Source organism: Bos grunniens, chromosome 11 (assembly GCF_055505025.1).
Source record: "Bos grunniens cultivar Pamir isolate PY7600 chromosome 11, Bosgru_T2T1.0, whole genome shotgun sequence".
NCBI lineage: Eukaryota > Metazoa > Chordata > Mammalia > Artiodactyla > Bovidae > Bos > Bos grunniens.
In genome coordinates, this window is record NC_141175.1 from 46492552 (window position 1) to 46520437 (window position 27886).

At 36.4% G+C, this 27886-nt stretch overlaps 1 protein-coding gene across 31 annotated transcripts in view; it reads right to left on the bottom strand.

Moving 5' to 3' along the window:
- The window catches only part of EHBP1 (EH domain binding protein 1), a 580191-nt gene that overhangs the window by 197572 nt on the left and 354733 nt on the right, over positions 1 to 27886 (bottom strand). For all 31 annotated transcript variants that reach the window (XM_086326384.1, XM_086326385.1, XM_086326386.1 and 28 more), the window contains 2 exons: positions 13512 to 13693; positions 10853 to 10992 (listed from right to left, as the gene is read on the bottom strand). In XM_086326384.1, coding sequence (XP_086182510.1) covers positions 10853 to 10992; positions 13512 to 13693 — 322 coding nt within the window. The remainder of the gene's footprint in view (positions 1 to 10852; positions 10993 to 13511; positions 13694 to 27886) is intronic.

A 27886-nucleotide genomic window follows, 5' to 3' on the forward strand; every position in this document is an offset into this window, starting at 1 on the left:
TTGTGCACACCAGGACCCAGGACAAAGGAGTAGTGACCCCACAAAAGACTGACCCAGACTTGCCCAGAAGTGTCCAGAAATCTGCAGCGGAGACATAGGTCAGTGGTGGCCTGCTGCTGGGCTGGGAGTACTGAGTGCAGCAGTGCATGCATGGGACCTTTTGAAGGAGGTCGCCATTATCTTCATTAACTCCACATAATTTGGTCCCAGGTAAATAGCCAGGAGGGAACACAGCTCCACCATCAACAGAAAATTGGATATAAGATGTACTGAGCATGGCCCCACCCATCAGAACAAAACCCAGTTTCCCCCTCAGTCAGTCTCTCCCATTAGGAAGCTTCCATAAGACTCTTATCCTTCTCCATCAGAGGGCAGAGAGATTGAAAACAATCACAGAAAACTAACCATTCTGATCACATGGACCACAGCATTGTCTAATTCAATGAAACTGTGAGCCATGCCGTGTAGTGCCACCCAAGATGGACAGGTCATGGTGGAGAGTTCTGAAAAAATGTGGTCTACTGGAGAAAGGAATGGCAAACCACTTCAGTATTCTTGCCTTGAGTACCCCTGAACAGTATGAAAAGGCAAAAAGATAGGACACTGAAAGATGAACTCCCAAGGTTGGTAGGTGCCCAATATGCTACTGGAGATCAGTGGAGAAATAACTCCAGAAAGAATAAACAGATGGAGCCAAAGCAAAAACACCACCCAGTTGTGGATGTGACTGGTGACAGAAGCAAAGTCCAATGCTGTAAAGAGCAATATTGCATAGGAACCTGGAATGTTAGATCCATGAATCGAGGCAAATTGGAAGTGGTCAAACAGGAGATGGCAAGAGTGAACATCGACATTTAGGAATCAGCAAACTAAAATGGACTGGAATGGGTGAAATTGACTCAGATGACCATTTTATCTACTACTGTGGGCAAGAATCCCTTAAAAGAAATGGAGTAGCCATCATAGTCAACAAAAGAGTCCGAAATGCAGTACTTGGATGCAATCTCAAAAACGACAGAATGATCTGTTTGTTTCCAAGGCAAATCATTCAATATCACGGTAATCCAAGCTATGCCCCAACCAGTAACACTGAAGAAGCTGAAGTTGAACGGTTGGTTCTGTGAAGACCTGCAAGACCTTCTAGAACTAACACCCAAAAAAGATGTCCTTTTCATTATAGGGGACTGGAATACAAAAGTAGGAAGTCAAGAGACACCTGGATTAACAGGCAAATTTGGCCTTAGAGTACAGAATATAGTACATACACTTATGTAAATCCTTTTTCACTCAGCATGATAGTTTTGAGATCTAGCCATGTTGCTGAACACATCAGTAGTTCATTTTTATTGCTGAATAGTATTCCATTCACAAATATAATATGCTTCAGCCATATTGTTGTTGATGTACATATACCTGAGCTGTTTCCAGTTTGGGGCTCTTTTGAATAAAATATTATGAACATTTTTATGCTAGTCTTTTCTGGATACATGTTTTCTTAAGGATAAAGATTCCACTCCACAAGGAGCGGAATGCTTGGTCAGAGGGTACATTTTTATAATATTTATTAATGTTATTAATGTTTATTTTTATAAACATATGCCCTAGGTATATCTGTAGTGTTTATAAGAAACTTCCCAAGTGACCTTACTATTATATTCTTCATGAACAATGGATGAGAGTTCCAGTAGGTCCACATCCTTACCAACACTGAGAATTTATTGCCAGTTTTTAAAATTTTAACCACTTGGGGAATGTGGAGCTATATTTCATGATGATTTTAATTTGCTTTTCCCTGATGACAAGTGACTCTAACAAGATTTTCTAATGCTTACTGGCTAACGATGTATCTTTCTTCATGAACCACAGGTTCAAATCCTTGCCCATTACCACACACAAAAAAAGGGGGGGTTGTCTTTTTATTATTGAGTTAGAGGACATTAAAATCACCTATTCCAGATACAAGTCAGATATATGCATTTTGAGTATTTTCTTCTAGTCTGTAAATTGCCCATACATTTTCTTATTGGCCTATTTCAATAGTATGCATCTTAAAGTTTGACAAAGTCAATTCATCAAATTTTTCTTTCATGGTTGTTACTTTCTGTGTCTTGTGTAATATAAGAACCTTCTGTCCACTCTTAGGCCACAAATATAGTCTCTTTTTTTCCAGAGGCTTTATAGTTTTAGCTTCTACATTTAGGTCCATGATTTACCTTGAATTAATGTTTGTATACATGTGGGAATTGAGACTCATTCCATACAGATATCTAGGTGTTTCAACATAATTTGTTGAAAATCTTTTCTTTACTGAACTGTCCTGTACCTTTGCTAAAATTAATTCACCAAAGACGTTTCTATTTCAGGACTTCATGTTTTGTTCCACTCATCTTTCCTATGCCAACACCATACTATCTTAATTATCACAGCTTTATAGTAAATCTTGATGTCAGACAGTATTAACAATTCTGTTCCTTTTCAATATTGTTTGGGCTATTCAGTTCCTTTATAAATCCAACTGTATTTCAGAATCAGCTATCAATGTCTACTCTTTAAAAAGCTTGCTAAGGGACTTCCTGATGGTCTAGCAGTTAAAAATCCGCCTTCCAATGCAGGGAACCTGGGTTCATTCTCCGATTAGGGAACCAGGATCCCACATGCCGCAGGGCAACTAAGCCAGCACACCACAACTATGCGAGCATGCCGCAATTAGTGACCCTGCACGCTTGAGAGCCTGTATGCCAGAACTAGAGTCCGCACTCCAGAACTACTAAAGCCCATGCTCTAGAGCCTGTGCTCTGCAACAAGAGAAGCCCATGCACCACAATGAAGAACCCAGCACAGTCAGAAAAAAAAGCCTGCTAGGATTATGAATGGCACTGAGTTGAACATAGATCTATTTGGGGAGAAGATAACATCTTTACAATATTGAGTTCTCTAATCTATGAACATAGAATCTCTATTTAATAAGATCTTCTTTAATTACCTTCAATAATGTATTATAGCTTTCAGGGTAGAGGTTTTTCTACATCTTTTGCTAAATTCATTTTGAAGAAGTCTATGTTACTTTCAGCCTCCTTTGTAAATGAAATTGTTTCATTAACCTTATCTTCCAAATGTTTACTGTTCATATACAAAAATATAAATTTTCTATATTGATTTTGTATCATGTGCCCTTGCTAAGGTCTTCAGTACAATATTGAATAAAAGTGGAGACAGCAAACATCCTGGCCTTGATCCCAATCTCTGGAGGAAAAGTGTTCAGTGTTTCGTCATTATATATGATGTTAGCTCACCACAGATGCCATTTATCAAAATGAAGAAATTCCTTTATATTAAAACTTCTGAGAAATTGGTATTGAATTTTTTCAAATGTTCCTTTCTGCATCTATTGAGGTAATTATATGATTTTTCTCCTTTATTCTGTTACTATGGTTAAAGCAACCTTGCATTTCTAGGATAAATCCTTAAAGAATGCATATGGGTACTTAGAATATTAATTGTCTCTTGTCTCTTTCCTAAATAAATACTGGAGATCGTCCAACTTCTCCTTCAGAGTTCTTACTTCCCTTGTGGTTCTGTCAGATGGACTCTCAGTATCCACAGAATTCTCCCAGAGTCTTGCTTGGGGTGCTAGATAATGTTCAGTTGTCTTTAGTACCAACCAAGCAGCATTATGGTTTAAGAGTCACATAGAAAGCAGGCTGAATTTGTAGTTTCTATCTTCGGCCATTTCTACTATTCTTTCAGTTGATACATTTGAGTTCTAAACACTGAGAAGAAATGTTCTTGCTATCTTCAGTCTCTCATCCTAGTGTCTCAAACTCCTTTAAGAGTTAGCTTGATACTTTGCAAACTTTTTAGCTCAAGACACTAGAAATGCCCCACCTCTCTGCTTCTATTTTCCAACCTTACAACCTAAATAGCAGATGCGATATTCCAGAAATTCTCATCCTTCACACAGATTTCCAAAATAGGTGGTCATTTTAATTTATTGTTACTTTATAGAGTCCACAGCAATTCTATGATTTTGTTAATTTGTCTCCTAAGTACCAGAGTGTAAACCCCAGAAGCAAAAAACCAGAAGTAAAAAAAACGGACAAATTAATAGATGTATTTTCTGACCAGAGCCCCAGGTTAATTCTGAGAAACCTTTTAATCTAAGAAAAGAGACCTATTTATCCCTATCGATAACCCTAGCAAGTAGGACATTTAATCTCAGAGGGCTGAGTCATACCATAATCAACTCTAGATCCTCAAATATGAACTGCTATCTTCTCTACTACCATCTGTGCTGTAAGATTATGTTCCCTGAAGGTAGCCAATATGTCACTTTCTCTTCCTCCTCCTGAATTAACTTTACCAACTATAGAAAAAGGATTAACAAACACCAGGCAATATTGCTCATGGTAAAAATAAATCCTGATATATAAACTGTTCTGGATATGTGTATGTGTGTGTGTTACTCACTCAGTCATGCCGGACTCTTTGCAACCCCATGGACTGTAACCTACCAGGCTCCTCTATCCATGGGATTTCCCAGGCAAGAATACTGGAATGGGTTGCCATTCCCTTCTCCAGGGATTTTCCCCAGCCAGGAATCAAATCCAAGTCTCCTGCATTGTAGGCAGATTCTTTACCAGCTGAATCACCAGGGAAGCCTTTGATTCACCCTGCATCTGGATGGGAGGACTCTAAATGAACTACATACCTAATGGAAGGCCACGGTTTGACCTTCGCTGATTGTGGATATGCATGTAATTGAGCATGTCCCTCACAGGGACCCTGGAAACTATACTTATCAAACTGTTACAAAAGCTATTAGTTCTTGGGCATCATAAATATTGTAAGCCAAGATAATCCCTGTTTCTAACTATATGGATCTAATCTCCTTGTACCCAAGTTGTCATTTGGGGGTAGAGATCAAAGAATAGCAACTGGGCTGCCATTGAAAACTCCAGTGAAAGAGGAATGCTCTGCTGAATGCTGTTTCTTGTCCAATATCCTTCTAAATGAGTTTAATGCCAAGCTTGCGCTATTTGGGTCCTGTGAGTCTGAATGTCTGGTTAAACCTAACTAGAATCACTGCCAATCTCTGCAACAATTATAAGTATACCAGGGAACTTTCAGGTTTCTCATGATGTTTGATTTCCCCAATAATGCTTTTTTGTACACTGCTTCCAGAGAAGGCAATGGCACCCCACTCCAGTACTCTTGCCTGGAAAATCCCATGGACGGAGGAGCCTAGTAGGCTGCAGTCCATGGGATCGCTAGGAGTCGGACACGACTGAGCGACTTCACTTTTCACTATCCTGCATTGGAGAAGGAGATGGCAGCCCACTCCAGTGTTCTTGCCTGGAGAATCCCAGGGACGGGGGAGCCTGGTGGGCTGCCGTTGCACAGAGTCAGACACGACTGGAATGACTTAGCAGCAGTAGCAGTACACTGCTTCATTTAAATCAAATCTTCTTAGCTACATTCAGTAAGACTTTGTCACTTAATGTGACAATGTCACTTTTTTCTCCCATTTCTGTTGGTGTATATTCAGAAATTCAACATGAATCCCAAAGATGATCAAATGAACAAATCCTCATTCAAGTACTGTGAGGTTGCCACATAGAGAGAGGTACTAATTGTTTTGAAACCATATATAATTTTGAATACCTGCTACAGTAAACTTCATATTAAAAGGCTTTGTTTGTTCAGTTCCAATGTCTATCACTCCCACTACATTTCAGTGATTTTTCCAACTACCCATTCATGCATACTGCACCTCTGCAGAAAACATCTATATGGGTAACTTCAATAAAAGGTTCCTACCTAACAGCCAGTCCCTGTATCCACTTAGCAGTGAATTTTATCTCAGATAGAGAAGAGGCTTTTGATCAGTTGGTATCATTTAGTTGCTAAGTCATGTCCAACTCTTTTGCAACCCCATGGACTGTAGCCCGTCAGACTCCTCTGTCCAAGGGGTTTTCCAGGCAAGAATACTGGAGTGGGTTGCCATTTCCTTCTCTAGAGGATCTTCTTGACTCAAGGATTGAACCTGCATCTCCTGCACTGCAGGCAAATTCTTTACCGCTGAGCCACCAGGGAAGCCCTTGATCAGTCTAAATTAAATATATACCATGAATTTAATTTTACTTCAAGCAAAGTCTGTAATTTCAGAAGATATACTTTATCAATTACTAATGATTTACAGCTATACTCCATAAGAACATAGGCTAAATGAAGATCCCCTAGGTATCAATCTAAGATATACTCAAAATAATTCTAACAGTCTGTTTAAGAAGTTTGCAGCTTATATATATATTCATATAAATATGAAGAAATAATATGCCCATATAATTTTACTGGAAATAATATATAATTTTATTGGTATAATGTGACTGTATTTTATGCATTCATATTATAACATAAAGATATATTTAATATAGAGAAATTTTTAAATAATTCCTTCCTTTATAAAAATTGCATCAACAATTTTTAAAGCTACAAGGAAGAGTAAATGTAAGCTCTATTATTGCCACTTTATCTGGTAAATAAAAATACCCACCATCCTTTATTTGTACCATATTTACACAATACATTCACTTTGGTTACTCTTAAGTTATTATTCACACATTACTAAGGTTAAATTTTAATATTTTTTATTATCTTAAAAATATTTTACTCAAACATTTTTAGAGTGGCAGTGCTGGTGCTAAAAACAAACAAACAAACAAACAAAAACTTCTGAGAGTTCATTTCGGAATGAAATTTACATGTGCTAAAAAAATGTAACTAAGGAAGTCAAAATAAGCTGTGTTTTTAATTTAACTGCCATAACATGCTGTGCTATTAATTTAAGTAATTGTCCTCTGCAAATATAATAGAAAATACTGAGTTAAACACGCAAGGAAATACATTTAATGCTCTGCTGCTGCTGCTGCTAAGTCGCTTCAGTCGTGTCCGCCTCTGTGCGACCCCACAGACGGCAGCCCACCAGGCTCCCCCATCCCTGGGATTCTCCAGGCAAGAACACGGGAGTGGGTTGCCATTTCCTTCTCCGATGCATGAAAGTGAAAAGTGAAAGAAGTCGCTCAGTCATGTCCGACTCTTAGCGGCCCCATTGACTGCAGCCTACCAGACTCCTCCACCCATGGGATTTTCCAGGCAAGAGTACTGGAGTGGGGTGCCATTGCCTTCTCTGATTTAATGCTCTAATGACAGTTAAAAAAAATACTGAGGAGAAATATGTTAATGTCAAAGCATAAGTATGTTACAATGATTGTGGCATTACTGACCTAAAACAAACGAAATATCCACTGTCAGTACTTACCTATGCTCCCTCAACACACAGTTTATATTCATTACTTTTGTGTCATGAATTATTTACTCTTGAATTATTTAAGGTCTGAATTATGTGTCTCCTCCAGATCGCATTTCGTCCATCAAATGGGACCATCACATCTCATATTAATATAAGACAGTATAAAGGTCAAAATGAATGGAACAAGACAATAGGTCAGAGTGACAAATGTGGGCTACAATAGGAGAGGGAAGCCCACTCATTCATTTGTGGCCTTTCATTTAAAATATTTTAAACCCTTAGTGTGTTCCAGACAATGTGTTAGAAGCTAGAGAGGAAAAAATGATCAAAATATAGTCTCTACCTTGAAGGAATTGCACAAAATATGGAAAATAAATACATAAATAATAACACAAACCAGTAGCATTCCAAAGAAATTTTGGATCATCAAAAGTAACTTCTATTAGAGTCAGAGAATTTTAGGCTATCGCCAGAAGTTACTTCTGCAGTAGGGATCTTAGAAATTAAAGTATATATGTTTGTTTAAGCAATAAAGGTTGTTATGGTATGAATGTTTGTGTCTCTCAAAATTTATATAATGAAATCCTAATTTACAATGTGATAGTATTAGGAGGTGGGGCATTTGGGAGGTGACTAGGTTATGAGGCTGGATGAGATTAATACTCTTATAAAAGAGGCCCAAAAGAGCTCCCTTGCCCCCATCCACCATGTAAAGAATACAATGAAAAGTCTGTGACCCAGAAGATGGTCCTTACCCAACCATGTTGACACACTGATCTCAGATTTCCAGTCTCCAAAACTGTGAGAAACAAATTTCTGTTGTTTATAAACTACCCAATCTTTGATATTTTGTTATAGCAGCTCAAATGGACTCAGATAAGAGTTCAGCTATAAAATCTAATTACTACTGAATCCTTTCACTAAACCTGTATTGCACTCAAAAATACTGTCCTTTCTTTTCTTTTCAGTAGCAGTGCAGAACTTGTGACATGCTATCACCATTTTTTCCCACTGCTGTGATGAAAATAGTACAACACTGATCAAAATGGCTATAACAATGAAAATGTGTGATATTCTAGTTGCTACTAATGGTATAAATGCCTAACTGAGATTTAGTTTTAACCAAAAGCCATATACAAAGAATAAACCATTTCTCTAATTAAAAGATTAAATTACATCCCAACTGGAATAAAAAACTCATGCTGTAAGAAAATGCATGCATTTGTAAATGGTACAGTGCACAAGGGGCAGAGTGACAATTTTAAATGTAGAGGGCATAAGAGGCTTCTCAGAGGATGTGGCAAAAGAATTAAAATTTGAAGAATAGGTAAGAAGTAGTTGGAATTGGTAAGGAAAGGACATAACTTCCCTTCCTGAAGTACTTCAACTAGCCAAATCAAACAAAGAACTCAAAGACAGCAAAGACATGGCATTTTAAAAATTATTATATAATTCTGCTGACATTATAAACAAGCAAATGTCAGCATTTATTATTGAAAAAAGAAATCCCAAAATGTTATTGAAATAAAAATAATAGCCAGGAGGAGTTGGAAGGAGAGATTCAAATATAGAGAAGAGGAAATCATATTGCATTTCTCATCTTACACAAGGTGAGTCAACATATTCTGCTTCACTTTTAATGTTAGTAGAGAAATACAAGCTCAGTTATCCCTCTGGCTTATTTACTTCAGAGGATACTATTCCAAAATGAAAATATAGGATGTATAACTTTCAAATTACTCTACTGAAGAACATTTAAGAATGGTAAAAATATAAGGAGTGGGTAGAAAAAAATAAGAAGAAAATTCCCAAATAAAAGTATAAAGTAATAGAAATGAAATTAAGTAGGTCAGATAGCAAGAAATATAACAAAATACTGTTTATGAAGAGAAGTATCTAACACAGATAGGATAAAAATAAAGTGATAAATACACCAAATACAAAGAAAGTATGGATTACAAATATCAACATCAGGCAAAAACTTTAGACAACAGGCATTAAATGGTACAAACTGATCAAATTTTAATTCACAACGAAGGTATAAGAATAAATTTTTATGAACTAAATAATTTAGGATTGAAGTTCTCTTTCATTGATGAACTATACACAAAGCATAAGAATATAAATAAGTAAATAATATAAACGTAAACTTGGGTCTAAAAGTTATATGCTGAATCTAACAAAGAGAATATACATATAAAAAGATGTTCATAAAATACTTACAAAAACAGATCATCTATCTATACTACAAAGAAAAAGATCTCAATAATATTTTTTAAAAAATTGAGATATGATAGGCTTCAGAATCTTATTCTAATTAAACTAGAAATAAACACAGCCCATGATAAAGCACATTCTTCTAAACATTCTTGGGTTAAATAAGAAATCAAAACGGCAAACATAAATTAGAAAACAATGCAGCTGACCCTTGAATAAAACAGAGTTTAGGGAACATCAACCCTCTGTACAGTGGAAAATCCACGTATAACCTATAGTTGGCCTTCTATATTCATGGTTCCTTCAAGTCCTCAGTTTCTACATATTCATCTCCACAGATCATGTAGTACTGCAGTATTTACTATTAAAAAATATCTACATTCAAGTGGACCTATGCAGTTCAAATCAATAAAGAGGCAACTGTAATTTATAAAATTTGCTCAGGACAAAACATCTATCTTTGCATACAAGTCTGACCACTTCCTTTTAACAGAAGTAAAAGTAAAGGTCACTGGAGTTGAGGAAGTCACAGAAGTTTTTAATTAAGAAATTAAATTGCTCATCCATGTGATCAAAGGAAATCCCCCATAAAACAGCAAGAATTGAGGCATAGCCAAGAGATAAGTGCCAAAGTACCCAATTAATTTGGAAAAATCACCAAGAGGTGAATAGATGATAGAGTCAAGAGCTATCAATCCAGAAATTGATAGCAATTTCCTAGCTGAAAGGAATATGTATATAGTACTTGATTTTCATTCCAATAATAAAGGTGTAACATCAGTTCCTTAAGTGTGATAGCCAGATTGTTGATAACCATTTATTGACCAATTAATACAGAGGTTTGAACTACTAACCATTTTAGTAGTTTGATCAAACCAGCTATAAGAAATACTTGCATGGAAGCTTCTATACATAAGGATACATAAGATGTATACAAATTCAAAACAAAGAATGTCCATACACTTCATGTGAATAAATGAACATGAACTAGAGGAAGATAGTCAATGTTATCTCATCTTTTCCTTAAGACAGATTTTTACTTAGCATTCATTCCATACAATGACAAAATAACTATGAATATATTTAGGTTACTTCATACTATATTCAGTAGTTTGATGCTTTCTTGACTAGCCTTGGACTTGTTAAACTCTGTTATTTACCATCAGCATATAAAGTTTCCAGCAAGCTAAATGCTGTATTATATTAGGAGTATTAAGGAAGAAAAAATACCTTGTTAGTGGAATTGATTTTTTCCTGGGAAACAACAATGAGTTTTTCTGCAAAAAAAGATAAATTTTTAGTTTAAAGCAAATAAAACCAACCAACCAGTAATTTTTGCTGCCTTTTCCTCTTGGTTCACTCGGTTCTCATCATCATCTTCATTATCTTCCTCAAAGTCATCTAGATTGCCAATGTCAGCTTGCTTCATACTCATCAAACTAGCCAAACTTTGCATGTCTTCATCCCTACATCAATGATAATAGTTTATTAAATGACATTGCCAAAAAAAGGGTTGTTTCTTAATAAAATAATATTAATATATTTCTTCTCTCTAAATGTTAACAAGACTTTTTAAACAGTTATACAAAACTACTGAATAATCTAAACATTCATTAATTTTTAAATTGAACATTTAATTAATAGACAGTAAATATTAACTGGTTAAATTCTGTGCTACATATCTAAAATTTTCTTCATGGAATTAAAGTATGGTCTTCTGATCACAAAGTTTAGAAACAAAAACTTGTTTCATAAAATATCAGGACAGTTTGCAAAGCAGATGAGATCTAGACTTTAAAAATATTCAAACTTGCAGAAGTAATTAGAATAGAAATTCTTAATCTAAAGTCCAAGAATCCTTTTGGTTTTGTGTGTAGGAGTAAAAAGAAGTGGTAAACCCTGTAAATTATATTTAAATCTTATTTAGATGTGTATTTTTCTCAAAGAAGTTTAAACTTGCCAAAAGTTAAGAAACTATAGTAATTGAAAAAGCACTTGAAAGCCTAGCATTTGTAAGAATTACATAATGAAAAATGGGTTAAATTTCCATCTTGGGTTAATTAAAGACCATACATTTGATAAAACACAAAAATGATTTTTATCTTAAAGTATTTTAAATACAAACTTATATAGTGTACTACTCAATATTAACTAATGTAAGTTTTCTTGATCTGTTATTTTCACCTTAAATTTCAAATAAATTACAGTGAATGAAACATATTTCTAACATGAGATGTACTAACTAAATTTCAATCTGGTATTTTTCCACCAAATCCAGAAAGCTGAATTAAAACACTGTTTTTCATTTTACTACAATAAAAACAAAACAAAAGACACTTTTCTTTTGTAAAGTATGCTTGTTAACATTCACTTATCTTCTAAATATGATATGATTTTGCAGACTAAACTTTTTTTTTTTAATTCTTCACATTTTATCTCATATAAGCTTAGTGTTAAAATAATTTCCCCTTTTCAAGACAAATTTAGTGACACAAAGTCTGTATGGGCAAAAACAGTTGTATTACTTTATGCGAATGCCTTACAAAGTGCTTTCCTATCACTAGGATAGAATTTCAATATATAATAGTGTTCTTAAAATGTTACCTTGCTTTATTTTATCTCCTATATTTTTGCCCTGAACATTTTCTTTTGGAAAGGTGAGCAGGCAACCAATGAGGAGATAGAGAGGTGGTTTAGGGTGTTCTGAGAACATACTTCACTCAAACTGATATTTGGTTTGACTGAATTTCCTCTCATGCAAATTCCCATGAATGGTGCTAAATCACTTACTGCTTCTGCCTAGTAGAAAGGAGTCCACCTTCAAAGAATCTTCTCTGATTATGTCTCTCTTCTTTCTCTGCTTCCTTTCTTTTCATTTTGGCTTGAACTTCAGGGTAAGGTCTTTATTTTTAACTTTTCAATATTTAAATCTATAATTTAAAGTCCTGAGATGAAAGACGTAATTGCTTCCTGCACTGTCCCTCTACCTCACTCCCACAGAAGCCAACTTTGCAGAGAAGAGGCTTATTGTTATCTACCAAGTCATTTGTAGATGAGTGCCAAACATCTCATTTTGACTGACGCACAGAATCCAGACTAATCAGTCAAATAGACATGGCCAATTATAGTAACCACTTTCCACTAGGTCAAACACATTCAGAAGTGTGATGCAGATTAGAATGAAATGCTCATTCTTCCTATCACCATTTAAGTCTTAGGCACAGAATTTCTGTTTTCCTCTCAGTATTCCAAGTACGTACTAACCCTTTCACTACACCCAAAACATACACTTACTGTTGATTTGACTGTATGGAACAACTAAGAGAAATGTTACTATTTTTTTTCCTTGCTCTAGGTATGTTCACCTCTTTCTAACCAATTAAAATTTTATTCTTTCAGGAGACTACAACTGGGTATAGGAACTATCTTTGTGCAATGCTATGCACTGCTTAAGAAGTGATATTTGCAAAAGATAATGGTTATAGCAAACTGGTTATCTAAACTGTATTGTACTTTCCTGTGCAATTTTTGAAAGGCTGAGCCAAAGAACCTGAATTGGCAAAAGTTCCTTTAGTTCTTTCATTCTTCTTATCTAAACTTTTCATTTTGGGTTCCCCTCATGCCTCAGCCACACCACACATCTCTACAAAATGAACTGTGTACTTCAGAGTACAACTACTTACACTGAAGACACTGAAATATAAAACCTATGATAACCTATAATACACATGTTAAATTTTTTAAAATTGCTAAAGTCATTTTTATATTACTGTTCATTCTCTAGCGTCAAAAGAGACTATAAATAACAAGAAGTACATCTAATTCAGCTTCAGAAACAAAGAATGGCAAGAATGATTGGTATGTGGTAGGGTGTTCTCAACTGTTGCCAGTTTACTGAGAAAAAAGCTATTTACCTACAATGTTTTCTTAAACAACAAACAAACAAACATACTTTGAAGCAGCTTATCTGACAGAAGAAACTTACGTGGCTTTTCCTTCCCGAAGGAAAATGCAAGATAATGAAAACTGAAGAGTGGCAGATACAACTTTTTTAGACAATGGCTTGAATTTTAATTTGACATCAGTCTGCGTTGGCATTGGGCTTGCATACTGTTTCATGTTGATGCTGGTGGTGGCAAGAGCTTTTCTTCGACCAGAAGGGGATTCCTGGAAGATAAAATTCATTGCATAATTTGGAGTTATTTACTTTATAGCCAAATATCTTCGAATGTTATTTTAATAATTTGATTAAAAAGCTGTTGAGACTTCCTTCTCCAATGAATTCCTATAATACTGAAATAAAACTGTAATAAGGTTATATCACAACTTTCATATCTTTAAAAAAATTAATTTATTTTAATTGGAGGCTAATTACTTTACAATATTTTGGTGGTGTGTGCCATATATCAACATGAATAAGCCATGGGTGTACATGTGTGTGTAAGGCAGAGAAAAATTGGAGATAGCTGGCTCAGAGAAATAAGGGAAGACTAGAACAACCTTAAATATCTCAGAAAAGGAAAAGCAAGGAATGCAAACTAGTACAGGAAAGTGTCTAGGTCTCTTGTAAAAAGAGGATCTAGCTCAAAGCTAGGTATCAAAGCATTAATACTAAACAACTGTTTTCCTTCCTTTAATTATATTTAATGTAACCTAAGGTTTCCAGGCTTTCCAGGTGGCTCTGTGGTAAAGAATCTGCCCGAGATGCAGAAGACACAGGAGACACTGCAGGTTTGATCCCTGGGTGGTGAAGATCCCCTGGAGGAGGGCATGGCAACCCACTCCAGTATTCTTCCTTGGAAAATCTCATGGACAGAGGAGCCTGGCAAGCTACAGTCCACAGGGTCGCACAGAGTCAGACGCGACTTAACCAACTGAGCACGCACACAAGATTTCCTTAAAAAAAGGTTCTAGCACAAAGCTAGGTAGGTATCAAAAGCATTAATACTCAATTCCCTCCTTTGATTATATTTAATGTCTTCTTCTATAGCTCAGTCGTGTCCAACTCTTTGCGACCCCATGGACTGTAACCCACCAGGCTCCTCAGCCCATGGAATTTTCCAGGCAAGAGTACTGGAGTGGGTTGCCATTTCCTTCTCCAGGGGATCTTCCCAACCCAGGGATCGAACCCAGGTCTCCCGCACTGCAGGCAGATGCTTTACCATCTGAGCCACCAGGGAACCTAATGATATTTCTTCCTTTTGAACCTTCAAATTTCTTAAAGAACCCCAGCCTCAGTGGCATTTCTACCTCGTTTTTTTCTAGTCTCTGAATTCTATATCTGTCCTGTACTTTGAGACTTAATTGTTCCCAGGATCTTTTCTGCTCACTCCAGTCTAAAGTTCTCTCTTCCCTAAGATGACATAAATCAAATTAGAAAGAGCTGGTTTCTCTGATTGTATGTCTGTGGTGGACACTGCTCAATGACCCCGGCAGATCTCAACTCCTCCACACAGCTACTGTCAATTTACTAAAACTGGAACACAAAATGAAACCTATTTGCTATTAAAGATGCTTAACATTAATAAACTATCTCATTCCAAAATTATTCTTTATAGCATAATAACCGAGGAAAATAATGAAAATAGAACAACAATATAATGATTGGGCATTAACTATGTTTAAGACATGGTGTTAATTCTGGAGAGATATAAAAATGAATAAGACATAATCTTTGACTATGTGTTCTAATGGTAAGGAGAAATCTTAGACACAGAGTAATTAATAAATAATGTAAACCAGAAATCATATACCAGCAATCCTTGGGCTTTAACTATTCTGAGAGTTCAGACCTAAAATAAGACCTAATTTCTAAGCTGTGTGACTTTGAGTAAGTCAGTAAACTTGAGGCTTGGTAATTTTCCCTGTAAAATAAGGAGACCAAACAAAAATCCTTTCAAGTTCTATAGTGGTTTTCTACAAAATTACTCAATTGTCCAACCAAGGCAGGAGAAACTATCATTAACCTCTGAATTATTATTCAATAAATCTTTATTTGCCCTATGATTGACAAACTTGCCTAAAATAAAGATATACTAATTTAATCAAAACATTAAAATGGCCTTTTTAAAAAATTTGACATTTGCCAGCAGAACAAGTGAAAATGTAATGTAGCATCCCTAAAGAATACCTTGTTTTAAAAAGTGGTCTTATCTGTCAGATTATGCACAGCAATATTACACAGAACTATTAGTGCATGTAGATACCTTATGAATGAATTTTAAAAATGCATCAAGCACTTGAGAAGGATTTCAGACCTCTCAGAAGAAACACTTAAGAATATGCAAATACTTCAACTGAATCAAGTTGAACAGATGTGACTGTCCCAAACAATACAAATGTTCTTTCCCTGGTCGCTACTGTCAATCAAAGAATAAGATTAAGGTCCAAGGTTGTGACAATGTGCAAAATGAAAAACTATGATCTGAGAGTATCAATTTATTACACTGATATGAACAATAATCTCTCATTGTACCTTTAGAATAGCTAACAACTACTACATAAAATATAGGATTTAAAGCCTCTGTTTTGAAAGCATGACATACAAATTGCTACATATTGTTTTCATATTTGTTAAATCTATTTCACAAAATATGCATTGATCCCTTAAAAGTAATTATTTAATTTTATAACCAAATAATCAAACTATAAAAATTAAGATAACTTGGAAATGTACATAATTTTGAAAGCCTAGTTTAAGGATGATTCCTGCAAAATCTAGAGTTTTGATGATTAACATTCTATTGATTTCATTATTGCTGAGCAAGGTAAGGTCTGGGCAGGCAAGCAGAACAGAACTCTTTTGAGTCTACAGTATCCATTTCTAATATTAACATAGGATCTCACTTAAAGCCTGTATCCTTGATAGGAAATGGGGCCTAAGTGATGTTTTTAGTAATTCTTTACCCAGCTCAGTCACTGTTTTCCTCTTTAAAATTAGCTGTCATAGAAAAGACATTTTTTACCAGAACAATAATTAGAAAAACATAAGGATCTTTCATGGCTCTAACTCCAGCTCCATGAATCTTCACTTTTTATAACCATTAGGTCTATATCTATATCCACTATCCAAGAATAGTATCATTGTTATCATCAGTTTTATAGAGAAGAATAAAATAACTGATTGCATTGCTATATGTCTTTTGTATCCTACAGTCCTTCCTTAAAGGACTAGGGGTCAGCCTGACAGAGAGACTTTAGAGATAATTACTTAGCAGCAGCAGCAGCAGCAGCACTATTATTACTGTCAAAGTCCTAATGCTATTTCATTTCACATGAAGGCTGGACAAGAGGAGAAAAATAAAGGAAAAAAAAAAATAGTAAAAGGAACCCTTAGAGAAAAGAGGTTAGATGACTGAAGTCAGTAAGAAGGGATTGTTTATATATAAACATTCAGCTAAGTTTCTGACTCTCAGCCTAAGCTATTTATATGTGAATCTGGCAGCATTTTGGGAATTATTTCAACATCCATAAAGCATAAGTTCTTATTTAGTGTTCATCAAAAAAATAAAATAAAACTAGGCCAGCTTTAGATAATTTAAATACCTGGATCCCACCCCAAGAGATGATAAACTAGAGATGGCTCAGGAATCTGTGGCATTTCTAAAAAGAATAAGTACCTCCCCTCCCAATTCCCATCTTGACCCTCTCATAAGCCCATCTCTTCTATCAAGAGATTCTGATCCAGTTAATCTAAAAATCATACTTTAGAAATACTTCCCCTAAGGAAATTACTAAAGGAAATTTTAATCTCATTTTTCATAACTATTCTGTCATAAAAATGACTTAGCCTATATATTTCCATTTCTTTGAAACGCACATTATTGTAGTTGTAATCAGACAAACCTGGATTAGAACATGACCAGCATTTATTCTCTGGCTAATCTTTGGTATATTTCTTCATGTATCTGAGCTTCAGTTTCCCACACTCTCAGATTGGTGAGTATTTTCAAAAGCTGAACAACACCAAGTGTTAATAAGGATGAGGGACAATGTAAATTCTCTTAACACTACAGGACAGAGCTTCAATTGATATAGCCATTTTGGAAAGCAATTTGACATTACCTTGTAAAGTTGAACAGATGAATACCTTATCAATAATTTTCACCCTAGATGTGCTAAATAAATTCTTGCAATAACATATGAAAATATTTAGTAGAGTTTTATTATTAATATTCATGGACTAGTTTACCTGGCTTATTATATTAATATTAATATTATAAGTAGTCTATCTAGATTCACCAATCTTGAAATTGTTACCAAAATGCAAGTTCATGTGCCTGATGCACAGTGAAGCCAAACAATACCAGAACACCAGAGTTTGGAACAGAGAAAGGTTTACAGAGGGCTATGTAAGGATATGTGTGGCTCATGCCTTAAAAACCCTAAACTCCCCGAAAGCTTTCAGCAAAACCCTTTTATAGGAAAGGTAAGGGAGGGGCATGGTTAAATTGTTGCACACTTTTTGGTGTCAGATCCTTTGCTCTTGAGGTCAGCTCGTGGTCAGGTAACGATATTCCTATAAACCTCCACCAAACAAACGTTATTCTCTGTTCTGACAAGAAAGGGCAAGTTCCCAAGACACAACTTTCACCCTCTGAGGTCTGGATCCTGACTGATGAGGCAGATCTCAGTTGGTGGCTCCCTCAAGGTCAGGTCCCCAGACCCTATCCAGCTGTCATTGCTGAGGGAGCCAGAGGCCCAGGGCCCAACTGGCCCTCAGGCTCCTTAGGCCACCCAAAAGGCGGTGGGGAGGGAGCCAGGTCCCACAGACTGCATCCTATGCAGACTGCCACTGCCGTTTGGTCACAGAGGCAGGGATGGAGGAGAGGTTCACCACTGTTTCAAGGCCTGGGCCTGGCCAGTGGGTGGTCTTGATGAGGGCTCTGGAGCCCAGCAGAACAGCCCCTGGCCTACTTCCTGGGCCCTCCAGCTCACCCACTGACCTGAGGCCAGGTAAGCTAGAGGGCCCTGGGTAGAAAACCAGGATCTACCTCTTTCTTCACTCTCTACATGATGACCACTACTCTGCTGACCATTGGCTGAATGCCTCATTAATGGTAATTCATTGACAGCTGCTTGCTTGGGGGAGGGGCCCATTGCATGTAGCACTGACCAATGGCTAAGTAGGACCACTAACAGTCACTCATTGACAGCTGGTCACTTGGAGGAGGGGCCCATTGAAGCACCAACCAATGACTGAGCAGAAACACTAACACTAGTCGCTCACTGACAGTTGGTCACTTGGGAGAGGGGCCCATTGCAGCACCAATCAATGGCTGAGCAGGACCACTAATGGTCCTGCAGTGATCACTGCCTGGTAACAGGTGTGAGGTAATGGCCGTGTGCTAAGGGCTGTGCACAGCCATGCTCTATTAGGAAAATGAGGAACATAAATGAAGCATAACTTAATGTTTGCTTAAAAATATAATGTAGTTACTTTACTAAAATCCATGCAAAGATTCCCCCCCAACGACATTCTTACCAGACCTGGAATGAATACCTCAGTGTACTCTCACTGCTATTCAAGTCCTAACAAAACAAGCAACAAGTGAATAAATGTTTTCCCTGTACAGCATAAGAGGGAAAAGATTTATAATAACTTTTCTAATTAGGAATGAACTGATTATAAAGTGAATAAATATAGTCTCACAAGACTCAAGACTTCTTGGAGAAGGAAATGGCAACCCACTCCAGTAATCTTGCCTGGGAAATCCCATGGACAGAGGAACCTGGTGGGCAAAGGTGTCAGACACGACTGAGGGAGGGGCAGGCACTCGCTAGAGGCCCCAGAGCTTTTGATGGCAGAGCCAGCACTGTGGCTGAGGACTCCCGGCTCCCAGGCCTCTCTCACCAGATAGGAGCGTGGAAAACTAGTCTAAAATATGCCTGAGGGCTTTTCTGGCAGCTCAGTGGTAAAGAATTGCCCCCCTGCCAAAGCAGGGGACACGAGTTCCACCCCTGGTCTGGGAAGACCACACGTGGCAGAGCAGCTGAGCCCATGCATCACAGCCACTGGGCCAGGGCTCTCGAGCCCGGGAGCCGCAGAACTGAGGTCTGTGGGCACCAGAGCCCATGCTCCGCAACAAGAGGAGCCACACCTAGAGAAAAGCCCACGCAGCATGAAGACCGTGCACAACCATAAATAAAATAATTTAAAAAAAAAAAGACTCAAGACTTCTTTACACATATTTTTTAAACAAGGTAGATTTTACCAAAATAAAAAAAGAAAAAGATAGCAAATCTTACCACTCTGCCCTCCTAAAACTAACAATACATATAACATACTGATAGCAGGACACATAGTTAAATGTAAGAAGTTGGACAAATCTTTTGTCCAAATGATCCAAGTTAGGGTCTTCTTACTAAATAGCTCATTATAAACCTCAAAATAAACATAATTAATGCCTCTTCTATTATATTTGATTGATTTTCTCTACCTAGAAATTTAACTTTCTCCCATGTAAGGAGAAAAGGATCTTACTTAGATTTTATGATTTTTTCAGAGATTACAAAAAATGTTCTAAAAATTCTGTCAAGTATTATACCTTATTATCAGTTTTTTTTTTTTTTTTACAACACACTGAAAATTAAACTAACGACATCATTTGAGGGGTTTTAAAAAAATTTTTTGAAACAGATCACACACACTAAAGTACAAGACATACAAGTACTACTTAACAAATAATAAAATGAACACCCTGTACCCACCATCCTGTTTAACAAACAATATCAGTACCTTAAAATCCTCATTTCCCAGGCAAAACTGTTTCCCTCCCATTCCCTCATCCAAAGGTGACTAGACTCTGAATTTTGAGTTATTCCTTCCCTCCCTCTCCAAAAAAAGAATACTATCTACATATGCATCCTGGAATCAAGATTGCCAGGAGAAATATCAACAACCTCAGATATACAGATGATACCACTCTCATGGCAGAAAGTGAAGAGGATCTAAAGAGCCTTTTGATGAGAGTGAAAGAGGAGAGTGAAAAAGTTAGCTCAAATCTCAGCTTTTAAACAACTAAGATCATGGCATCTGGTCTCATCACTTCATGGCAGGTGGATTCTTATCCATTGTACTACCAAGCAAGTCTCATTAAGTTCTTGATATTTATCCATGTTGATGTCAGTTCAGTTCAGTTGCTCAATCATGTCCCACTCTTTGTGACCCCATGAACTGCAGCATACCAGGGATGGCTTCCCTGTCCATCAACAACTCCTGGAGTTTACCCAAACTCATGTCCATTGAGTTGGTGATGCCATCCAACCATCTCATCCTCTGTCCCCTTCTCCTCCTGCCCTCAATCTTTCCCAGCATCAGGGTCTTTTCCAATGAGCCAACTCTTCACAACAGGTGGCCAAAGTATTGGAGTTTCAGCTCCAACATCAGTCCTTCCAATGAACACCCAGGACTGATCTCCTTTAGGATGGACTAGTTGGATATCCTTGCAGTCCAAGGGACTCTCAAGAGTCTTCTCCAACATCACAGTTCAAAAGCATCAATTCTTCTGCGCTCAGCTTTCTTTATATTCCAACTCTCACATCCATGCGTGACTACTGGAAAAACCATAGTCTTGACTAGACAGACCTTTGTGGATAAAGTAATGTCTCTTTTTAATATGTTGTCTAGGTTGGTCATAACTTTGCTTCCAAAGAGTAAGCATCTTTCAATTTCATGGCTGCAGTCACCATCTGCACTGATTTTGGAGCCCCCCCAAAAAAGTCAGCCACTGTTTCCACTGTTTCGCCATCTATTTCCCATGAAGTGATGGGACCGGATGCCATGATCTTAGTTTTCTGAATGTTGAGCTTTAAGCCAACTTTTTCACACTCCTCTTTCACTTTCATCAAGAGGCTCTTTAGTTCTTCTTCACTTTCTGCCATAAGGGTGGTATCATCTGCATATCTGAAGTTATTGATATTTCTCCCGGCAATCTTGATTCCAGCTTGTGCTTCATCCAGCCCAGCGTTTCTCATGATGTACTCTGCATATATGTTAAATAAGCAGCTGACAATATACAGCCTTTCCCTATTTGGAACCAATCTGTTCCATGTCCAGTTCTAACTGTTGCTTCCTGACCTGCATACAGATTTCTCAAGAGGCAGGTCGGGTGGTCTGGTATTCCCATCTCTTTCAGAATTTTCCACAGTTTATTGTGATCCACACAGAACCCCATGAACCCCATGAACATGTTGATGTGTAAAACTGTAATTCATTAAATTTCATTGTTCCTAATATTTTATTACATGAATATCCTACAGTTTACCCATCTATTTTACTGTTGGTGAACATGATTGCTTGAGGTTTATTTAGTTATCTGGAATTAAAAACAAAGCTATCAATATTATTATGTCTATATATACACTCAAGAAGGAAATGGCAACCCACTCCAGTATTCCTGCCTAGAGAATCGCATTGACAGAGGAGCCTGGCAGGCTCCATGTGATCACAAGAGTCCATGGGGTCACAAGAGTCAGACACAACTTAGTGACTAAACCACCATATATATACTACTATGTGTAAAACAGATAGCTGGCAGGAAGCTGTATATCATAAGGAGCTCAAATTGGTGTATTGTGAGGACCCAGAGCGACAAGATGGGGGCGGATGGGAGGGAGGCTTAAGAGGGAGGGGATGTATGTATACATATGGCTGATTCACACTGCTGTACAGCAGAAACTAACATAATATTATAAAGCAACTATACTTCAATAAAAAATATTATGTCTATATCCTCATGCACATGCACAAGAATTCACCTAGGACATATTTCTAGAATGAGTCACGGGATATGTTCATGTTCAACTTTACCAGAAAATATCAAATTGTAATCCAAAGTGGCTTTATTAATTTACAGTCCCTAAGTGTTTCCATTGCTCCACATTCACCAACACTTGGAATTTTCTTTCTTTTTCATTTTCACCAATCTGAGATAATTAAATATTACCTCATTTCATTTTCACCAATCTGAGATGATTAAATATTACCTCATTATAGTCTTAATTGCATTTCCCTGATTACTAATGCATCGATTATCCTTTCATAGTTTACTAGCCACATGTTTCCTCTTCCGTGAAATCTTTTATACTTTTTCTTACCATGCTGTTTATCTTTTGGTTACTAACTAATTACATATGCATTCTGGTACTGAATCCATGCTGAGCACAATCACTTATATGTGCTACAAACATCTTCTTTCAGTTTTTAGCTTGTATTTTCACTCTCTGTGGAATCTTTAAAATGAATCCAATTTCAAAGTCAGCCTTTTCCTTTATGGTTTGTGGGTTTGCATTTTGTTTGAGAAAATCTTCCCAACCCTGAGGTTATAAAGTTTTCTTACCACTCATTTAAAACTTTTATACTTCTGCTTTCATATTTAAGAGCCATTGCCACATGGAATTAATTTTTGTGTAAGTTTCAGATAGGAATTCAACTTCACTTTTTAAAAAATCATTGATAAATAAGTATCATGGTACTGTTTATTAAATAGTCCATATATATATATCTCCTTTCCCCTACCTACAATGCCCATTCTACCAAAAATCTGGTTTGCATATACAGGTCAATAATTAATAATTCTGTGCCACTAGCCAACTGTTCTAACCTCACAACAAGATAATATTGCCTTAATTACCAAAGCTTTATCTTTTGGAATAATTTAAGATTTCTCAAACCTTGAATTTATGGCAGAATAATGTAGTAACTTAGTAGATTTTCTAAAATTAAAGGAACTCCACATTCCTGGAAAACATTTTTTAAAAATCTAAAATTATGTGAGCCTGTTTCCTTTCAGGGAGGGTTTCTAATTACTGATAACAATTTCTTTAATGATTACAGAAGTATTCAAGTATACAATGTCTTCCTAAATCAGTTTAGATAAGTATTCCACCTCTGCTTAGAATTTACACATTTCACCCTATACTTCATATTTAGTGTCATAAAACTATTTAAAATATCTTTTTACTATTTTAATCTCAGCAGAATTTATAGTTTTGTACATTTCTTTATTCACAGTACTAATTGTGCCTTCTCACACTCTTTTATTCCTAGATAAAGCTTGCTATAAGTTATGTCTCTCAACAGGCTTTCCAAATCATTTAGCTTTCTTGATCCTTTGGAGTGAATGTATATTTCTATTTCAGCAGTTTCTGCTAATCTTTATTATTTCTTTCCTCCTGTTTTCCATGGGTATATTGTTCTAACTTCTGAATCCTGAGCATTTCTTCTTTCCTAATGTAAGCATTTAAGACTATGTATTTCTCTAAGCATTGCTTTAAATATGTCTCACATTTTAGTATGAATTATTTTTGTTATTTTGTAAATATTTTCTAATCTTTCATTACAAGTTTTTTGATTCTCAAGATGTTTATAAACTTTTTTCTTCTATATGGAGTCTTTCCACTTATCTTTATGTAAGGACTACTGTCTAATTGATGTAGGGTCACAGAATACAGTCTTTATAATGTTAATTTCCAAAATTTACTAAGACATGCACTATGGCCTGACTCATGATCAATTTTTGTAATTGTTCATGGGCCTTTAAAAGTATTTAACTGATATGCATACACTCTGTCCACTTTCACAACAGGATCATTTTTAAGCAAAGTCACCTATTTCACCAGATCACTGTATTTCCTTATGTGATAAGGACCAAGCAGAGGAGTAGAAATTTCAAATATGAGGTCATGGAACATTTCCTAAAGGACACAAATCAAGAAATAAAGAAGTGAAAAAATCGAGAAGCTGTTCACAGACTTCGTGACAGGCTCCCTTTCCCCCTTCAAACACAACTTTCTTTTATTTTAGAATTGTCTGTTATAAATAGCATATATCCAGAAAATTTTTGAATCTAGTCTGATAATCTCTGTCTTTTACTGGAGAGCTTAGATGAATGGTTCTCAAGTGTTTTTATCTCAAGACCCTTTTACATGCTTTAATTGAGAACTACAAAGAGCTTTTGTTTGTGTGGGTTATACCTGTCAATACTTTCCCTATTAAAAATTAAATATCAGAAATTTTAAAAATATTTCATTCATTCAAACATAATTAATAAACATGTTAACAGATTTTTATGAAGAATAAATATAGTTTCTTTTTTTAAGACTTAATTTTTTTGTGAGCAATTTTAGGTGTGCAACAAAACTGAGAGGGAGGTAAAGAGATTTTCCATATATTTCCTGCTCCTACACATGCATAGCCTACCCCATTATCAACATTACCCACCAGAATGGTACATTGTTTACCACAGATGAACCTCCATTGACATATCATAATCACCCAAAATCCATACTTTACTTTAGGGTTCACTTGTGGGCTGTACATTCTATCAATCTGGACAAATTTATAATGAATCCTATAGCTACACTATGATATACAGGGTATTTCACAGCCCTAATCATCATCTGTGTTCTGCTTATTCATCTCCTCCACTCCCCACCCCTGGCAACCAACAATCTTTTCACTGTCTCCATAGTTTTGCCTTTTCCAGAACATCAATTAGTTGCTATCATACCGTATGTAGCCTTTTCAAATTGGCTTCTTTCATTTAGTAATATGCATTTAAGGCTCCTCCATGGCTTTTCTTTTTAACGCTGAATAATATTCTATTGTCGATATGTACCACAGTTTATCCATTCATCTACTGAAGAACATCTTGGTTGCTTCAAGTTTTGGCAATTATGAATAAAGTTGCTATAAACATCCATGTGCAGGTTTTTGTGTGGACAACGGTTTTCATTTCGTTTGGGTAAATACCAAGGAGTGTGATTGCTGGATCATATGGTAAGAGTATGCTTCATTTTGTAAGAAAGTGCCAAACTGCACCAAGGTGGCTGTATCATTTTGCATTCCCACCAGCAATGCATGAGAGTCCCCGTTGCTCCACATGCTCTCCACACTGTTAGTGTGACAGATTTTGGCCATTCTAATAGGTGTGTGGTAGTATCTCATTGCTTTAATTTGCATTTCCCTAATAACATGATGTGGAGCATTTTTTTCATATGCCTATTTGCTATCTGTATGTGTTATGTATGGATGTGAGAGCTGGACCATAAAAAAGGCTGAGTGCCAAAGAATTGATGCTTTCGAACTGTGGTGCTGCAGAAGACTCTTGAGAGTCCCTTGTATTGCCAGGATATCAAACTAGTCAATCTTAAAAGAAATTAACCCTGAATATTCTCTGGAAAGACTGATGCTGAAGCTGAAGCTCCAATACTTTGGCCACCTGCCATGAAGAGTTGACTCACTGGAAAAGATCCTGATACTGGAAAAGATTGAAAGCAAAAGGAGAAGGGAGTGGCAGAGCATGAGATGGTTAGATAGCATCATGGACTCAATGGACATGCAATTAAGCAAACTCCAAGAGACAGTGGAGGATAGAGGAGACTGGTATGTTGCAGTCCATGGGGTCACAAAGAGTTGGACATGACTTAGTAAGTGAAGAAGAAGAAGAACAACAACAACAAAAATATCTTCTTTGGGGAGATGTCTCTTTTGCCCCATTTTTTGAATTGAGTTTGCTTATTTTCTTACTGTTCTTTATATATTTGGATAACAGCACTTTATCAGGTGTCTTTTGCAGATATTTTGTTTGTGATTTGTCTTCTCATTCTGTTGACGCTGTCTTTAGCAAAACAAGAGCTTTCAATTTCGATGAAGTCCAGTTTATCCATTATTTCTTTCATGAATTATACCTTTGGTGTCATATCTAAAAAGATATCATCCTACCCAAGGTCATCTAGGTTTTCTCCTGTGTAATCATCTCGGAGTTTTATTGTTTTGCATTTTACATTTAAGTCTATGATCCACTTTGAGTTAATTTTTATGGAGGGTGTAAAGTTTCTGTCTAGATCCATATACTGGAAGAGGATATCCAGTTGCTCCAGCACGATCTGCTGAAAGGATTATCTTTGTTCTATGTGTCGCTCCTTTGTCACAGACCAGTTGACTACATGTATGAGGGCCTCTTTCTGGGCTCTCTATTCTGTTCCAATGATTATTTGTCTAATCTGTTATCAATATCACACTGTCTTGATTACTATAGCTTTGTAGTAAGCCTTGAATTCAGGTAAGTGTTGGTACTCCAACTTTGTTCTTTTTTACTACTATGTTGGTCTTTGCCTCTCTATATAATTTATAATCAGTTTGTTGATATCCATAATATAACTTGCTGATATTTTCATTGGGATTGCCTTGAATCTATAGATCAAGTTGAAAAGAAGTGACATCTTGACAATATTGAGTCTTTCTATTCATGAACATGGAGTATCTCTCAACTTTAGTTATTTGATTTTGTTTTTTTGTACTGTTCCTCATATAGGTCGTGTACATATTTTGTTAGATTTGTTGCTAAGAGTTTCATTTGGGGGATGCTAATATAAATGGAATTATGTTTTTAGTTTCAAATTCCCTTTGTTCACTGTTAGTATAGAGGAAATAAATTACTTTTATATATAATCCTAGTATCCCACAACCCTGCTATAACAACTTATTAGTTCTAGGAGATTTTTTTGTTGATTCTTTCAGATTTTCTACATAGATCATCACGTATTCTGTGAACAAAGTTTTATATCTTCCTTCCCAATCTGTATACTTTTAATTTCCTTGTCCTCTCTTATTGCATCAACAAGGATTTCCATTATGATGCTGGAAAGAAGCAGTGAAAAGAGACATCTTTGCTTTGTACTCTGGATCTTAGTGGGAAAGCTTTGAGTTTCTCGCCATCAAGTATGATGTTAGCTATAGCATTTTTGTAGATATTCTTTATTTAGTTTAGGAAGGTCCCCTCTATTCCTAGCTAGCTGAGAGTTTTTATCATTAAAGGCTGATAAGTGTTAGTTGCTCAGTCGTTGCAAACTCTTTGCGACCCTATGGACTGCAGCCCACCAGGCTCCTCTGTCCATGAGATTTTCCAGGCAAGGATACCAGAGTGGGTTGCCATTTCCTTCTCCAGGGGATCTTCCCAACCCAGGGATCAAACCCGGGTCTCCTGCACTGCAGGCAGATTATTTACCAACTGAGCTACAAGGAAAGCCCTTAATGACTGATGGATTCTATCAAATGCTTTTTCTGCATCTATTGATATACTCATATGATTTTTTAATCTGTTGGTGTGGTGAATTACATCAACTGATTTCAGATGCTGAATCAGATCTGTATACCTGATATAAAACCTATTTGATGGTGGTATATAATTCTTTTTATACTTGGGTTCAATTTGTTAATATTGTGCTTAATATTTTTGTGTCTATGTTCAAAAGAGCAATTGGTATGTAGATTCTTAGTCATGTCCTTGTTTGGTTTGGTCATAGAGTAATGCTAGCCTCATAGAATGAGTTAAGAAGTATTCTCTCTGTGTCTAC